Here is a 15,185-nt window from a genome sequence, read left to right as displayed (position 1 = left end):
GCAAAAAATTGAACATGTTATGTAACCTCTGCAGGACTTGATTTGTGAAGACATAGGAAGCAATGGTTTCTACCTTATAAAATTACTCTGCGGATTCAGAGTAATCCTATCTCTGAATCCGCGGAGACAGGATTCTGCGGAGCTATCGTAGGCAAAGCACTATCACCCAGTGCTTGGTATAAAGTAGGTGCTTAATAAATATCGGTTGAAAAAATGAATGTCATCATCCTTCCCAATCATCCCATCAGAAAGCCTAACAGAGTGCTAAAGGCACTGAAATGTCCATCAGACTGGAGGGGGCCTTAATGAAGTCTGGTTTAGCAGCAGCTTAATAAAAACTTGTCAATTTATTGGCTGCAACAAGTGATTTCTAAAGGTTAACATATCCTTTTTTAAAAACTCCATTATCATTTGGAATAAAGATAAATGTTTGATATGATTTTATACTTTAATTTCTTGAGCCATAGAATAGTTCAAGTATCTCAGGGATTTAATCTACTTTTTAATATCAGAAAGTATTTATGACTTTATTTTTATTTTTTTATAAATTTATTTTGGGCTGTGCTTGGTCTTCATTGCTGCTTGCAGGCTTTCTCTAGTTGTGGCGAGTGGGGGCTACTCTTCGTTGTGGTGTGCAGGCTTCTCATTGCGGTGGCTTCTCTTGTTGTGGAGCACGGGCTCTAGGTGCACGGGCTTCAGTAGTTGCGGCACGCCGGCTCCGTAGTTGTGGCTTGCGGGCTCTAGAGCGCAGGCTCAGTAGTTGTGGCTCACGGGCTTAGCTGCTCCACGGCATGTGGGATATTCCCAGACCAGGAATCGAACCTATGTCCCCTGCATTGGCAGGCAGATTCTTAACTACTGCACCACCAGGGAAGCCCCATGACTTTCAAATAACAATGAAAAATGAACCTTTGCATGGTTCCTATTATGTCACACTGAAAATTCAACTTTTTTTCCATGTGAATTTTCTACTCTCATTTCTGGCTGACTAGTTAGATAACTCTATAAGACTAGGAACCATATCCTTTTAATGTAAACTTTGATTGTTTTTCTTTATTTACTTGCCTGTTACCTCTGGAAACAAAGATGGGAAGGGAATTATTTCCCTCTCCCAACTCAGCTCTTTCAAAAGCTGATACGGAAAGTTTTCAGCCTGTCCCTTAGAGGGTAAATACTGCAAATTCTAGAAAATGCTACTGTAGATAAGCTTTGATTCAAAATTTCTGGAGAAAACTTTTTCTTTAAAATTTTGGGGGTTTTCCTGCTTTTTTTTTTAACCTTTCTCTAATCTAGAGTGTATCTTACCCTTTGGGACTTTTTCAAATATATAAACTCTTGCTAAGTCGATCAATACGCCTGAAGAGCAGTAATTAAAAATATACTCAAGCTTCTAGTGGTTTTGTAGTAATCACCTAAGTATCCGGAGGGGATCTAACATTCCAGAAGCTTCATTCCTATTCTAGGTATTAGTCCTTGAGCCTTCAGATCAGATAATCAGTGACTCTGATGTTTCCTAACCATGAAAGAATCTTTAATTTGAGTGCAATTGGATAGTTAATAAAGAACACTAAAGCAAGTTTAAAGTTAAAATTTCAGTACATGGTACCAATTAAAAAATTAATAAAGCTCCTACTATGACAGCCCACTTTGCTGTTACAACCACTTGAGATTTTATTAGATTCCTAAAATCAGATAGCCCTCAACACACAATGGTTAACACACTAGTTGAATTTCACTTCCCAAATCTTGCTGAACATCAATTTCCAAATCTATAAAATGGGGATAATGATTCAAGTCCATGGGTTTGTTGTAAGGGTGAAACACAAGCCTAGCACAGGCTCACATGGTGCAGTGCCTAGCACCCAGTAGGTTCTCTTCCCTTTTCCATTCTGTTTATACATATCTGTACAAAATCATACAGGATTAACTGAAATGGAGTTTATAAAAGAAGACCTAGTTTACTCTATATTTTTGTGCAGATATTGACTGTATAGGCATAATACAAATTGGATAGCAACATTATTCATAATAGCCAAGAGGTGGAAACAACCTAAATGTCCATCAACAGATGAATGGATAAAGAAGATGTGGTACGTTTATATAATGGAATACTACTCAACCATAAAAAAGAACAAAATAATGCCATTTGCAACAATATGGATGCAACTACAGATAATCATACTAAGTGAAGTCAGTCAGAAAGAGAAAGACAGGGACTTCCCTAGTGGTGCAGTGGCTAAGAATCCGCCTGCCAATGCAGGAGACATGGGTTCAATCCCTGGTCCGGGAAGATCCCACATGCCATGGAGTAACTAAGTCTGTGCACCACAACTACTGAGCCTGCGTGCCACAACTACTGAAGCCCGTGTGCCTAGAGCCCGTCTCTTGAGCTTCACAACAAGAGAAGCCACCGCAATGAGAAGCCCGTGCATCGCAATGAAGAGTAGCCCCCCACTTGCCGCAACTAGAGAAAGCCCGCGTGCAGCAACAAAGACCCAAAACAGCCAAAAATAAATAAATTTTTAAAAAAAGAAAGACAAATACCATATGATATCACTTATATGTGGAATCTTAAAATATGACACAAATGAACCTATCTATGAAACAGAATCAGGGACACAGCGAATAGCCTGGTGGTTGCCAAGGGGGTGGGGGATTGGTGAGGGTTGGACTGGGAGTTTGGGATTAGCAGATGCAAACTGGTATATATAGAATGGATAAACAGCAAGGTCCTACTGTATAGCACAGTAAACTATATTCAATATCCTGTGATAAACCATAATGGAAAAGAATATGAAAAAGAATGCATATATATGTATAACTGAGTCACTTTGCTGTACAGCAGTAAGTAACACAACACTGTAAATCAACTATACTTCAATTTTAAAAAACTGGGTATAGGCTGGGAAAGTGAATAGCTGGTAATCTTAAAGAGGATTGTAATAGATACTATTTTTCACTTAAGAATTTATTTGAGAGAAAAACTCTGATATACTGGCTAAGCATCATTGGGATTTATCAACCTCAAATGGGTGCTCATTATTGCTCTAAAATCTTACTATGCCCAAAAGTCTCAATCCTATGCTTCCCCATTATTATTCCATACCTTCTATAATATAATCACACCCCGACTTCTCTTCCTCGCCCTTAGCTGATGAATTTCAAAGGCAAGTAGAAACCATCAGGAGGGAGTTCTCTCATCTTCCAGCCATGTCAATCTTGACCATCCTCTTCTTCCCCTGTTACAGGAAAGGAGTAGAGTCTTTCAAAAGTCAGTATCTCAGCATGTGCCCTACATCTCCATTCCCTCCTGCATTCTTAGGGACCTCATTCCATTCACTATTCTTTTTCTCTCTTATATCTGTAACATTTTCCTTTCTACTGGATTAATTTCCAGAGTAGTTAACTTTGCTCTAATATCTTCCATCCAAGACAACACAAACCCAAACAAAAAACATTACACCTTCCCTTTCCAGCTACTTCCCTGTCTCTCTACACCCTCTACCCAGCCAAGCTTCATGAAGAAGGGACTATTTATGCTGTCATCTTCTTCACCTCCCATTTACTCTTTAACACACTAAATCTGCATTCCACTCTCAACATAGGATAAAAACTGCTCTGCAGCCCATAACTAGTAACTTCTGTATTCTGTATACAGAATGCTGTTCTATAACCAGCAACAGCCAATGGAAACTTTTCAGTCTTTATTTGACTTCTCAACAGCATTTGACAAAACTAACCACTCCTTCTTGAGACACTGTCTTCACTGATTTTCCAGACAGGACATTGTCCTGGTTTTCTGTCTCCTCCTTGGAGGTTCCTTCTCAGTTTTCTTTGCCAGCTAGCCTTCTTTTCTACCCAACCTCTCTCTTTTTTTCTATTCACTGATTTTTATTTTACTTTATGTTATATTATGTTATACTTTATTAAGGTATAATTGACAAATATCTGCCCAGCCTCTTAAGGCAGAAGGTATTTAGAGTTATTTAGGTATTTAGGTATTTCTGCACTCTCTCTGTATACTTTCATGACTTGGCTTCAGAAAATAATGACATCTGGAATGATCATATATCTATATTTGCATTCCAAATCAGTCTTTGAGCTCCAGACTCCTACACCTGCACATTTAACTTTTCTACTAGAACATTTTATAGGCACCCAAAAATATGGCCAAACCAATCTCTTGACATTCCCCCCAAACCCATTTGAACTCTTCCCTCCTCAGGGGCTTTCCTCCATCTGAATACAATTTTCCACCACTTTACCTGGTTAATGCTTACTTATCCTTTAGGTTTCCTCTTAAAATGTCACTCCTTTAAAAGGCCCTCTGAAACCCTCTTAACTAAATTAGACCATCTTATAGCACCCTACATTTCCCTTCAGAACACATATGATTATTTATAATGACTTATCTATTTGTGGTCTTTTTGTTCAACTCTGATTTCTCCTTCTCTTGCTAGGTTAGGTGCACCTGACCGATTCCCTCACCTCCTCAAATCTGCTCAAAGTTTATCTTCTCAGTGAGGCCTTCCCTGACCTGCTATATAGAATTTCAACCCTGCACTCATATCCCCCTAACTTTGCCCCCACCCCAACACTTACGTACTACTAGTATTCCATATAATCTGCTTACTTACATTTATGAAAGTTTGTTTTCTCCCTACTCTAGAAGGTAAGCTCCATAAAGATTTCTTGTCTCTTTTGTTCACTGATATGTTCCATATACCTAGCACATGATAGGAAATCAATAAATACCTGTTGAATGAATGACGGGCTGTGTTTGCTTTGCTCCACACTGTATTCCACATTAATCAATTTCTGTGGAATTAAAGTTCAGGTAATATAAAACCTAAGATGAAAAAGGGAGCACCACACCATTAACACAGTGCGATCTTGTACTTTGTGAATGAATGAATGTTGAATGAATGCTTTCAAATGAAAAAGGTATATTTAATTTGGAATCTAGAACGTGGCCCGCATCTTTGTTATTGTTTTTTTGTTTGTTTGCTTTCTTCTAAGCACACAGTTAATCCCATCCTTTGTACTCTTTCTTCATATTCTAAGAAATTTTAAGAGATAATAACGCGAAGTGGAAGTTACATGAGAGGACAGACATGTTCATCCTCTTCCCTGGTGTCAACTGATGTCTAGCCCCTTCCTAGTACTTAGCAGGAGCCGAAGAAATAATTTAGTTATGACTAACCAACCTATCCAACGAATCTGTGCCATCAAGGGAAGGTTAGTGAGCGCCGGGAGCAGTGGAAGAAGCCGGAGATGTGGAATCATCAAGGGGGTGAGCTCTATCCCTGGCTCTACCAACTGACATAATCTGGCAACTTCCCCGGGACTGTTTCTTCATCTGGTAAGAGACTAGATGAAACTAGATAATCCAATTCACCTAAAGCAACCTACTAAAATGCAAACTCCTAGGGAATACCTTGGCGGTCCAGTGGTTAGGGCTCCAGGCTTCCACTACAGGGAATTGGTTCAATCCCTGGTTGGGGAACTAAGATCCTGCGAGCCACGCGGCCAGAAAAAGAAAGTAAGCTCCTGGAGGCCAAAGATTGCATTGCATCTCTCTTGTTCACTGATGGGAAAACAAGGCCTTGAGGGATATAGCAGGCCCTCGAGGAATTTGTGGAACTATCTAAAAATTCCCTTCTACTGCTAACATTTTAAGGAAAAAATAACTTTGAGGTATCCTAAATAAATCATTCTTTTTCTAGAGAAAACCATATACAGATTGTCATCCTCTTAGAAATACCCTAGTGCGTGGTGAAAAGAGAATGAATGACTATTTCCTCCTGGTGAGATGGCTACAGGCATTTACCAGTTTTACATTTTCACTATGACCACTTGGGTTCTTTAGTCATATATATATATATATATATATATATAAAATCATATTTATATACTTAGAACTTGATTTGAAACCTTTAGTTCGGGGTGTAAGAACACCAAACTCCTGAGGAACTATGTACTTACACTGTACAACTTCCTACTGGTTCCAGTCTTGTTTGGAGGTCCTTCCCAGTCGTTATGTAGTTTCCGAGACAGAGTGACCTCTTCCCATTTCCCAGCCCCTTCCTTCCTCACCTCCGCCTTCACCCGCCTCGCGCATTCGCAGCTTCCCCCCGGCTGGCCCGACGCCGGGAGAGTTTGAGGAGAGGTTGACCCAGCGCCCCCCGCCCCCGCTGCCACCCCCCGGCAGAGCCCCGCAAACCGCCTCCCCCTGCCAGTTACTGGGGACTGTCGGCTTTCCAACCTACGCTAAAAATGCGCTCTCTTATCGAAAGAAAACCAACTTTACTACCCTAAACGAGGGACCGCTCGTGGGTAATCAATCTACGTGTTTACACTTGTTTTCTAGCCCCGGAGGAGCTGAGGGAATTGATTGGCTCCGTCGAGCTCGCGACGTCCACGCCCCGCCGGGACTCCGCCCCCTCGTGCGGCCATCTGCTTCGCTGTCTGTCTCTCTGTCTCTCGCTCTGCGTCTCTTTCTCTTCCACCACCTCCCTGCCCACCCCCCGTCGGCTCCGCCCCTTCCCACTCCCCCCAGCCTGGGGCTCCGAATCCTCCATGGCCGTTGCCAAGGAGACAAGCCGATACCAGGCAAATAGGCATTCGAGAAAGAAAAAGACGGGAAAGCTACACCGCAGCCTGGTAACAAAGGAGCAATAAAAGCAGCCCCCAAATGGAGGGCTAAGAACACGTCAGGAGAAAATCCAAAAGCGAGCTAGCAATCGCCCCAAGTTTAACCGGGAGGGGGATGCAAAGGAAGGGGCATGATTCACGTTGGGGGTAGGGGGAAATCAACAGCTTAAAAGAGCTTTTGAGAATCGCCTGGATGGTGGTTTTGGATCAGCCCAGTTGGCTTTTCAAGTTGGAACGACGCTAATACAAGGGATTCGTAACCATCGCGGCGGCTGGGGTCTTGGGCCAGGCCAGCGGGCTCCCTTAGGGTGATAACAAGTTTGGCAAGAGACACTTCTACGGAAACGTCTTAACGTCGGCTCTGGGGAATATGACTTCGTGATTGAATAATGACGCATCTGTAGAAGTGGACAGTGAGAAGACGAAGCTTCATGTAACGATCTGCAGCTTGGTGATTTTCAAAGCAGTACTTGAACAAAGAGTTATTGGCTTGAATCAACCGTCTTTTTCACTCAGAGTGTGACCCATTTCCCTACAATGAGCAGGAAAATAAAACTTTGAGAATTCAGAGCCAGCACCGGGAGAAGTGAACCATTCCTCCGACTGCTTCTCACCTCCATAAGCTAAAGATTATTCATTTGAGGATCACTAAATGTAAACGAGAAAAAGTAGTCTGATTTGGACACGAGTGAAAACTTTGGGAGCAAAAATGTAGGTGGTAGGAGAATGCTTATAAGGGTGTATCCTTGATTTTTGCCTCTCCCCCCTCCCCCTCCATTCTTTAAATCAGTGCGCTGTCTTTCGCGCACAAGTAGCGTCTGGTACTTCGGTGGCAAGGGGTGCACATGGAGGTACACTGGTAGACCTTTTTCTAACCCAAGTTAGACTTGGAGCGTTCAGGGATGTTCTTGCTATCTCTCAATATGTAATTTCTCCTTAGAACTGTTAATAGTCAATCCGGTTGTTCAGAGTTTCGTCGCGGCTGCCTCCCTCCCTTCCAGGAGCCCACTCGATTGCGTGCACATTCACACATGTTCAGGAAGAAAAGAGTCCCTCCGAAGCTGGCAGTAGGCTGAAAAAGATTCATATCGACGCGAATTGCATCCCAACTGTAAATATGGATTCGTACACTCTAGGCTGTGTCTCATTTCACCACAGAGGAAAAACTGTCATTTCATACAATGATAAAATGCAGACCTTTCCGATCTTTTGTACATGGCCCTCACTTTATATTGTTGGGGGGAAAATCACTAATTGGGAACGGGGAGGGCGGGGGGTTGATGAGCGCCGCAGGCCAATCTCGAAATATTTTATTTCATGCCAGTGTGGGATAGAGAAGGGAGTGTGGCTTCGTCTGCGTGCTGCTTTTGCATTTTCTACATCTGGCCTACAGACCTAATTCTAACTCGCGATCTCGTTTGATGAAATTCGATCTTCTTGGTTTAAATACCTTTCAATTTGGGGCTAATTCACATTTGCAACCGTTAGAAAAACAAACCCTGTGCAGTATCTGTGAAACCAATATGGAACACAGAGACAGAAAACATGCTGCACACATATCCCCACCATTGTCTTAAAAACTCGCATACATACACACATACACAGAAACACACGGGAAAGATGGGGGAGGGGAGGGAGGGGAGGGAGACAGACACGGATATAGACCGACCAGAGTCAAAGCGAGTCAAGTTAACGCTTTCTCCGCCCCCATCCACAAGTACCACCCCTCCCGCGTTAATTAATTACAAACAAAGCAAGCCAATCAAGTAATGCATTAGTATTTTCAAGCAGAGGGAGGCGAGAGGCATGTATTTTTTAATTGATTTATTTATTTGGAGGACATTAATTCTCGGTCTGAGGCTGATTTTCAAACCGTTTGCAAAGCGCGGCTCCATTGTTCGCCGGGCGCACAGGCCCCGCCCCCTGCTTTGTGTGCGGCGCGCGGATTGGCCGGCGCGCGCGGGGGCCGCGTCAGCGCCCGCGAGCCCATTCATCTGTGCACTTGGGCGTTGGACCCCGCATCTTATTAGCAACCAGGGAGATTTCTCCATTTTCCTCTTGTCTACAGTGCGGCTACAAATCTGGGATTTTTTTATTACTTCTTTTTTTAAAAAACTACACTTGGGCTCCTTTTTTTGTGCTCGACTTTTCCACCCTTTTTCCCTCCCTCCTGCGCTGCTGCTTTTTGATCTCTTCGACTAAAATTTTTTTATCCGGAGTGTATTTAATCGGTTCTGTTCTGTCCTCTTCACCACCCCCACTCCCCCCTCCCTCCGGTGTGTGTGCCGCTGCTGCTGCCGCCGCTGCTGCTGCCGCCGCCGCTACTGCTTGCCCCGTCGTTACACCAACCCGAAGCTCTTTGTTCCCCCCTTGGATCTGTTGAGTTTCTTTGTTGAAGAAGCCAGCATGGGTGCCCAATTCTCCAAGACCGCTGCGAAGGGAGAAGCCGCCGCGGAGAGGCCTGGAGAGGCGGCTGTGGCCTCGTCGCCTTCTAAAGCGAATGGGCAGGTAAATTCTACCTGTGGTTCTGGTTATTTCTTTGGTGTCTTTCTCTAGTCCCGACGCTTCCCCTTCCCTTCTGGTCGTGCCCGAAGCGCCTTCGGCGGAGAGGACCGTGACCAGATTCCAGTCTGAAAGTTGAATGGAAATCGATAGCTTAAATTGTCAATTTCTTATAGGTGGGGTCTCCCCCCACTCCAAAGTAGTGGTTCCCGGAGAATCCTGGTGAATTCTTGTGTAGACGGGAGGAATGAATGATAAATCGTCTAAAATGGCGTGTTTGGAGCTTGGCAGAACGTGACTAGCTAGGTGCTACCCCACACCCCCGCACCCAGCCAGGTTGCATTTGTGTTTAGTGGGCACAAAGGTATTTGAGTGTCTCTCGTGTTTGTTGTCGAGACTGGGTCGCCTTCAAGATTTCCGAACTGGTGTGATTGTGTATGTGGGTAGGGAAGGGCGGGGGGAGGGCGAATAGGGATGGCGGTGGAGAAAGGCGAGGAGGGAAGAAGGGCTGTCTTATTGTATGCCGAGGCGGCGTGCCCCGGGTTCTTGGAAACGTTGCTGGCTGGCTGGCTGGAGCTGGGCAGAAGGGTTTCACTACCTTTCGGTGGGCTTTTCCCACTGTTCTAAATCTTTATTCGTAGTTGTCTCTGGAATTACACACCCATCTGACTTTTAAATGGTCTCCCTAGTGTGGGAAGACTGTGGGTCCTTGAAGAACCTGTCCAGATGGTCAACCAGAGGCAGTTCTTGTGTTTCGGTCGAGATTGTTGCTGTGCGTGCCGCCTGGACCACTGCGGGGGCTGCCCCTGCGATGCCCGAACCCAGGAGGATGGCTACGGTTGGGTGGGCCCGAGAGGTCGGCCAAGGGTGGCTGCTTCGCAAACACCGGGCACCCACCACGCCTCTTTTCCTAGAGCAGAGGCCGTGTTGCTTCGGCGGCAAGCTCTGCCAAGAGGCTTTGAACCCGTTAAAAATGCAAAACGAGCCGCCTGGGCGCGCCCGGGCTTCGCAGAATCACTGGCGAAGGTGGGCGTGGAAGAAGAGGCGAGACCTCTGAAATAATCGGTTTCCCCCTGCCTTGTTAGTTTTATCCAGACTAGGATGCCACCTGAGCTTTGTTTGCGGACTCCGCGCTGCGCTATCCGGGCTTGGGGGCGCCTTGGCTAGCGGGCAGGGCCCGACCCGGCAGGGCGGGGTGGCCCGGCCGCCCCGCCCCTCCGCGCCCGCCTGCGCCCCGCTCCGCGCCGTGGAGCCGCAGCGCCCCCTGCCGACCCCAGGCCCTTGGCGGGCGTAGGGCCTTTGCGCGCGCAGCCCAGGCACTTCTGGCTGGAACGCTGGGATCCCCCTGGGAGTTCTTGGCGTTTTGAAGGCGCCTTTAGAGTTTAGGGAGAAAGGGGGATGTGTAACCTAGGCGCAGATCACCCGCTCCGGCTCTGTGCCTCCCTCCAAAGGGCGTTTGGCGTATCATATATTACGTGACTCCTTTATCCCAAAGCCCTTGAGGCAAAGGTTGGAATGGGTTACCCTTTGCTTTCCACGTTTCAGACTCGGCCCTTTTAAGGCCTCGGGGGCATTTATTGCGTAGTCGAGGCTTCCTCAGTTCCTTTAGACATCCCAAACAGCACTGCCCCCAGGTCTTCGAGGAACTCTCCTCTGGGCATCCAATACCGCCTCCCCATGAAGGAGAAGGTCTCCAAAACCAGAGGGGCCCCGCGGGACGCTAGTCCCTCCCGGTCCTGGAGTGGGGGCGGGGATGACAGGCCCAGGCCCCCTTCAGTGACCTCCCGCTTTCTCTGCCCCGCAGGAAAATGGCCACGTGAAGGTAAACGGCGACGCTTCTCCCGCGGCCGCCGAGCCCGGCGCCAAGGAGGAGCTGCAGGCTAACGGCAGCGCCCCGGCCGCCGACAAGGAGGAGCCCGCGGCCGCCGGGAGCGGGGCGGCGTCGCCAGCCGCGGCCGAGAAAGATGAGCTGGCCGCCGCCGCCCCCGAGGCCGGGGCCAGCCCTGCGGAGAAGGAGGCCCCCGCGGAGGGCGAGGCCGCCGAGCCCGGCTCGCCCACGGCCGCGGAGGGGGAGGCCGCGTCAGCCGCCTCCTCGACGTCTTCGCCCAAGGCCGAGGACGGGGCCACGCCCTCGCCCAGCAACGAGACCCCGAAAAAAAAAAAGAAGCGCTTTTCCTTCAAGAAGTCTTTCAAGCTGAGCGGCTTCTCCTTCAAGAAGAACAAGAAGGAAGCGGGAGAGGGCGGTGAAGCCGAAGGCACCGCCGGCGCCTCCGCCGAAGGCGGCAAGGACGAGGCCGCCGGGGGCGCCGCTGCGGCCGCCGGCGAGGCTGCGGGCGCGGCCTCCGGGGAGCCTGCGGCGGCGCCGAGCGAGGAGGCGGCCGCGGGCGAGCAGGGGGCGGCGGGGGTCGACCCGCAGGAGGCCAAGCCCGAGGAGGCCGCCGTCGCGCCCGAGAAGCCGTCCGCTAGCGAGGAGGCCAAGGCCGCCGAGGAGCCCAGCAAGGCAGAGGAGAAGACCGAGGAGGCCGGGGCCAGCGCGGCCACCTGCGAGGCGCCCTCGGCCGCGGGGCCCGGCGCGCCCCCGGAGCAGGAGGCGGCCCCCGCGGAGGAGGCGGCGGCCGCTGCGGCGTCGTCAGCCTGCGCAGCTCCCTCACAGGAGGCCCAGCCCGAGTGCAGTCCAGAAGCCCCCCCAGCGGAGGCGGCAGAGTAAAAGGGCAAGATTTTTTGAGATAATCGAAGAACTTTTCTCCCCCCCCGGTTTGTTTGTTGGAGTGGTGCCAGGTACTGGTTTTGGAGAACTTGTCTACAACCAGGGATTGATTTTAAAGATGTCTTTTCTTATTTTACTTTTTTTTAAGCAGCAAATTTTGTTTTTAACCACCTACCCACAGATCCCATCTCAGATCATTCTGTTACCACCATTCCAACAGGTCGAGGAGGGCTTAGTTACCTTCCTCTGCCTTGTTTCTCTTTTATTTTTATTTTTTGCATCAGTATTAATGTTTTTGCATACTTTGCATCTTTATTCAAAAATGTAAACTTTCTTTGTCAATCTATGGACATGCCCATATATGAAGGAGATGGGTGGGTCAAAAAGGGATATCCGATGAAGTGATAGGAGCCACGATGGAGAAATTTAGTGGTGCATAGCATTGCCAAGACAATGTACCACTAGAAAGGATGGTGTAAAGGCTTAGTCTTTTTTTTTTTTTTTAAGAAAAGTTATTACGATGTATTTTGTGAGGCAGGTTTACAACACTACAAGTCTTGATTAAGAAGGAAAGTGGAAAAAAAGAAAAAAACACCAATACCCAGATTTTTAAAAAGATCATAGTCTTAGGAGTTCATTTAAACCATAGGAACTTTTCACTTATCTCATGTTAGCTGTACCAGTCAGTGATTAAGTAGAACTACAAGTTGTATAGGCTTTATTGTTTATTGCTGGTTTATGACCTTAATAAAGTGTAATTATGTATTACCAGCAGGGTGTTTTTAACTGTGACTATTGTATAAAAACAAATCTTGATATCCAGAAGCACATGAAGTTTGCAACTTTCCACCCTGCCCATTTTTGTAAAACTGCAGTCATCTTGGACCTTTTAAACACAAATTTTAAACTCAACCAAGCTGTGATAAGTGGAATGGTTACTGTTTATACTGTGGTATGTTTTTGATTACAGCAGACAATGCTTTCTTTTCCAGTCGTCTTTGAGAATAAGGAAAAAATCTTCAGATGCAATGGTTTTGTGTAGCATCTTGTCTATCATGTTTTGTAAATACTGGAGAAGCTTTGACCAATTTGACTTAGAGATGGAATGTAACTTTGCTTACAAAAATTGCTATTAAACTCCTGCTTAAGGTGTTCTAATTTTCTGTGAGCACACTAAAAGCGAAAAATAAATGTGAATAAAATGTACAAATTTGTTGTGTTTCTTTATGTTTGATAAAATACTGAGACTTTGAGGTTCTAGTTTCATTTTGAAGAAGATCTCGCATGCCATCAAGAGTAAATTTTCTTGTGGTTTTTAATCTGAAGTTTTCAAACTGGGAAATTTGTAATCAGTAGTATCAGATTACGTACAGGACTATTTTACAGCATTCCATGTCAAATTTGTTACCATTTATCTGCATTTAGTTTTCATTTAAAAATTGAACAATTATTTTTATTGTAGTTAATAGCATGTCAGGATGAATCACTTAATACAAAAGTGGTATGACCCAAAGACTCTTTAAATGTCTTATGTGAAAATGTCATAAAACTACATTTTTTGTTGTTGTTGTCATGCAGATCCCAAAACAAATTTATACTGAGTGAGAGTCTATTTAATCCAAACTGCAGGTGGGTCATGAAAAGTGACCGAATGTGTTTCAAAAACCGATGGTGTATTACCTGCCATTGTAATTGCTTAGTGCTTGGCTAATTTCCAAATTATAGCTTAGAGTACGCATTATACTTAGGAAAACAAGCTTATGTAAAGAAGTAATGGTGGTGAATGGACGACTTTGTCAGTTTATGGGCCTTTAGTACTTGCCTCAATTCAATAGTTGCAAGCATTTTTTTTTTAAATGAAAGTAGTGTGTTAGCATCTTGTTATTCAAAGGAAAAGATAGAGAATAAATTTCCTTGTATAGTAATAATCCTTACTAGTTTACCTTCTTTGCTCTTTACCATCTGTAACTGGATTTATTTTCTTCACTGGACCCTAAACTGAATGGAATTTTAAGATAAAGATGGGTATCAAATATCATTATTTCACTAAATGCAAAGAAAAGCGTTTATGCACACCTGCTTTGCTGTTTTTGAGCAGTGTGCCTTGTAGCGTTCACAATAAGTCAGTAGTGAACCACGTTTGTAATAATGTCAAATCTTAAACTCATTAGAAAAATAAATTAGCTTTTGACATACGGTTTTAATTGGAATAATGGATTATAAATAATAGTTCATGACCTCTTTACCCTCCCCACTATTACCCTCCCCACTAATAAAATCAAATAACACTTGGAGGAGTGTGTAATTTTAGTTGGTGTTTCTTGATCTTGGAGGATGTTTGAAAGTTAAAAGTCAAGTCTGGTAACCCAAGGACCGCTGTATGGGGTCTTCCACCTTACCAACTTCTCAAATACCCACTTGGACAAGTATAGCACTTGGTATGTGGTAGGACTCAGAAAAAAAATAGATTTTAAAAAGTAACTCCTGAGTAGTCAAAAATACTATGTAGCAAACTATATTACTAGGTTTGTTGTTTTAACAGCTGGAATTTATTAAGATGCTTACTTTGACTTTAATCATTGCCTAAAACACTTTGGGTGGTATTGATGGAGTGGTGGGTTTTCCACCAAATGATTAAGTGAAATTTGACATATATCCTTTCATCCAAAGTTTTGTACATCACATTGTTTTCTAATGGAAAAATGTTAATATGGCTTTTTGTATTACTAAAATAGCTTTGAGATTAAGGAAAAATAAATAACTCTTGTACAGTTCAGTATTGTCTATTAAATCTGTTTTGGCAGTATGTATAATGGCATTTGCTATGGTTATAAAATAATTCCTCTGGATTATAATAATCATTTGATCCAATTCCTATTGCTTGTAAAATAAAGTTTTACCAGTTGATATAATCAAGCTTGCTAAAATAGGATTTTTTACAAATTTAATTTTAAAATGCAAGTTTTAGAGAAATTTTTAAAATCTTAAGTGTTGATGGTAAGTATAACTTATTCAATTTAAGGAATTTAGAAGGTATGCTTGACATCATACTTAGGATATAAAATTATATCCATTGAAGGTGAGTTACAATGCTCACAAGTCAAATAAAAATTTTAATGATAGAACTTGATAATATGTTTGAGAAACAATGTAATTTATTTATATTTCCCCTCATATGAATATAAACTTAATAAAACTGCAGTTAAGGTTAAGGATTTGGGGGAAGGGTGCTTTTTGCTTTTATATATTTTAGGTAGGTCCAACTGGGAGGGGCATGTAGTTTAACATAGCCCAAGTTAGCTTTGAAAATTAAAAAATTAGT

At 44.6% G+C, this 15,185-nt stretch overlaps 1 protein-coding gene and 1 long non-coding RNA gene across 2 annotated transcripts in view; one reads left to right on the top strand and one right to left on the bottom strand.

The window, feature by feature from the left end:
• Positions 1-3,210, bottom strand: part of LOC132530874 (uncharacterized) — an 80,102-nt gene extending 76,892 nt beyond the window's left edge. The window contains exon 1 of the long non-coding RNA XR_009543937.1: positions 3,107-3,210. This is a non-coding gene — a long non-coding RNA (uncharacterized LOC132530874). The remainder of the gene's footprint in view (positions 1-3,106) is intronic.
• A 5,422-nt stretch (positions 3,211-8,632) lies between these two features.
• Positions 8,633-14,637, top strand: MARCKS (myristoylated alanine rich protein kinase C substrate). Its single transcript, XM_060167925.1, has 2 exons — positions 8,633-9,162; positions 10,961-14,637. The coding sequence occupies exons 1-2, from the start codon at positions 9,061-9,063 to the stop codon at positions 11,861-11,863; spliced, it is 1,005 nt and encodes a 334-aa protein (XP_060023908.1). The 5' UTR covers positions 8,633-9,060; the 3' UTR covers positions 11,864-14,637.
• Positions 14,638-15,185: the final 548 nt, after the last annotated feature.

The sequence above is a fragment of the Lagenorhynchus albirostris genome, chromosome 12 (genome assembly GCF_949774975.1).
Source record: "Lagenorhynchus albirostris chromosome 12, mLagAlb1.1, whole genome shotgun sequence".
Classification (NCBI taxonomy): domain Eukaryota; kingdom Metazoa; phylum Chordata; class Mammalia; order Artiodactyla; family Delphinidae; genus Lagenorhynchus; species Lagenorhynchus albirostris.
Note: the sequence above shows the minus strand (reverse complement) of the source record. Positions and strands in the feature narration are given on the sequence as shown.

Coding starts and splice junctions, on each gene's coding strand:
- MARCKS (XM_060167925.1), top strand. CDS start 9,061: ATGGGTGCCCAATTCTCCAAGACCGCTGCGAAGGGAGAAGCCGCCGCG. Junction 9,163..10,960: donor CTTCTAAAGCGAATGGGCAG/GTAAATTCTACC, acceptor TCTGCCCCGCAG/GAAAATGGCCACGTGAAGGT.